A 2,500-nucleotide genomic window follows, 5' to 3' on the forward strand; every position below is an offset into this window, starting at 1 on the left:
CATTACGGTCACTGGGGGGCGCTAACGTTAGTGAAAATGTGTTTTTGCCAATATGATGCATACCAAACAGGAAGTTAGCTCACGTATAGATGGTTAACTGTATGCTGTGTATGCAGGAAGGGCAGCATATGCATGAAGGGCAGCATATGCATGAAGGGCAATTCAAGCATGAAAGGCAAGGCGTGCATGAAGGACAACGAATGCAAGACGGGCAAGCATACTCCAGCATTTTCTGTGAGGAAATGCAATCTAGTTGGAGCTTAGCCATCATTTTAACAGATCCCACGTATCTTTTATTTTGCTCTCTCATAATATTGGAAACCACACGCACACGCACACACACACGCACACGCACACCCACACACACACACACACACACACACACACACACACACACACACACACACACACACACACACACACGCACACGCACACCCACACCTTTAATCACATTGTATCTAGATGTTATATGCCAACAAAAGACATCTGGGGGTGACACACATACACGGTTGAAGACACCTCTCCAACCAGGCGCGCATCTTGTCACCAGGCTAGGCAGGCAGCCACTCGCTTGGGCCCCCAAACCCAAAGAGAGTGAATAACAGCCCACACTTCTGTCCCATGGGCCATTCAACTGTTTAACAGTATACAGAAGAACTCTAAGAAGGACATCATTATTGGGGATTGGACTGCCTGAGATGCCAGAGCTGGCCCAGATCGGGAAACCTCTTGGCATGTGTGGTGTGTGTGTGTGTGTGTGTGTGTGTGTGTGTGTGTGTGTGTGTGTGTGTGTGTGTGTGTGTGTGTGTCTGTCTGTCTGTCTGTCTGTCTGTCTGTCTTTGTATTTATGTAGCTTCTTGACACCTGAATTTCGCCCTGGGGATCAATAAAGTTGCTCTTCTCTACTTTACTACAGTAGTGGCGATTTCGGTTCAAATGTTCATTTTTTGATTATTTGCTCAGTCGCCTCTGCCTCCAACCCCATTGTATCCATGTTATTATACCTGGAGAGGTCGTCAGGTTGAACACACCCCTCTAACCCCATTGTATGTATGTTATTATACAGAAGTAGTCGGGTTAAACACACCCCTCTAACCCAGTGGTTCCCAACCTATGGGTCGGGACCCAACCTATGGGTCGCCAAAGATCCACGGGGGGTCGCGAAGCCCTCTTGAGTTTTAAGGGGTTTCATTTTAATACCATATGTAGCCCATGTTGAATAAATGACAAATGCATAGAAGCAACAAAATTGAAGTGCTACATTAAACATTTATTCTGTTTTTGAACAAAGACGAATTGAGGAATAAAATGATGACTAAAGTGAGTTTTCGGAGGAGACAGAGCGTATCAAGTGACTTCCTCTCATGCGGGTGCTGGGTCACCAAAGCTTACAATAGTAAAAACATGGGTCCCTGAAGAAAAAGGTTGGGAACCACTGCTCTAACCCCATTGTATGCATGTTATATTATGTACCTGTAGAGGTCGTCGGGTGGGGGCCTGGTGGTGATCCTGAGCTGCGTGCTGGGGCTGCTGTGTTACGCGGTGGCGGCCCTGCTACACACACACACACACACACACACACACACACACACACACACACACACACACACACACACACACATAGACACACACACACACACACACACACACAGACACACACACACACACAGACAGACAGACAGACAGACACACACACACACACACACACACACACACACACACACAGACACACACACACACACACACACAGACACACACACACACACACACACACACACACACACACACACACACACACACACACACACACACACACACACACACACACACACACACGGTTGCATGTACCCCGCTAACCATCCATGTTATATTGTATCCCTGCTATGTACCTGTAGAGGTCGTCGGGCGGGGGCCTGGTGGTGATCCTGAGCTGTGTGCTGGGGCTGCTGTGCTACGCGGTGGCGGCGGCGCTGCTCCACAAGCTGGATCAGCTGGAGCTGAGGAGGGCGGCCGTGGTGCCCTTCTGCGGCAAGGACGGACTCTTCAAGTACGAGGTGCAGGTCAAGACCGGCTGGAGCCGCGCCGCAGGTGAGGGATGATGCACCAGAGAGAAACATGAGTTTTCATCCAAGATCTGAGCTATTTTAATGGGGACAGACTTTGTTTACATTTCAAAAAAACATCTTTATTTTTTCTGAATAGCATCCAAAAGTTTATGCAACATCAGCAGATAACTAGCAAACAGTGATACCTTTTGGGATAATATTTGGAGTAGGACTATGTTAAGAAGGTTTTTTATGTAAACAAAGCCTGCCACCATTAGAATAGCTCAGATCTCGGAAACGGCTGAACATGTAGCATTACCGAGTCAAGGGTAGCGTGAGCAATACAACAGCATATTGAAATTGGCAGAAGTTCTCCTTTGATTCAAATCTTCAACCCTCTGATTTTAAGTCCACCTCCCTAACCATTAGGCCACGGCTGCCCCTCAGAGACATCA

General features: G+C 47.7%; 1 protein-coding gene across 1 annotated transcript in view; it reads left to right on the forward strand.

The window, feature by feature from the left end:
- Positions 1-2,500, forward strand: part of pkd1a (polycystic kidney disease 1a) — a 224,946-nt gene that overhangs the window by 147,662 nt on the left and 74,784 nt on the right. The window contains exon 32 of the mRNA XM_063202618.1: positions 1,896-2,088. Within this exon, the coding sequence (XP_063058688.1) occupies positions 1,896-2,088 (193 nt within the window). The remainder of the gene's footprint in view (positions 1-1,895; positions 2,089-2,500) is intronic.

Source organism: Engraulis encrasicolus, chromosome 1 (assembly GCF_034702125.1).
Source record: "Engraulis encrasicolus isolate BLACKSEA-1 chromosome 1, IST_EnEncr_1.0, whole genome shotgun sequence".
Lineage (NCBI taxonomy): Eukaryota > Metazoa > Chordata > Actinopteri > Clupeiformes > Engraulidae > Engraulis > Engraulis encrasicolus.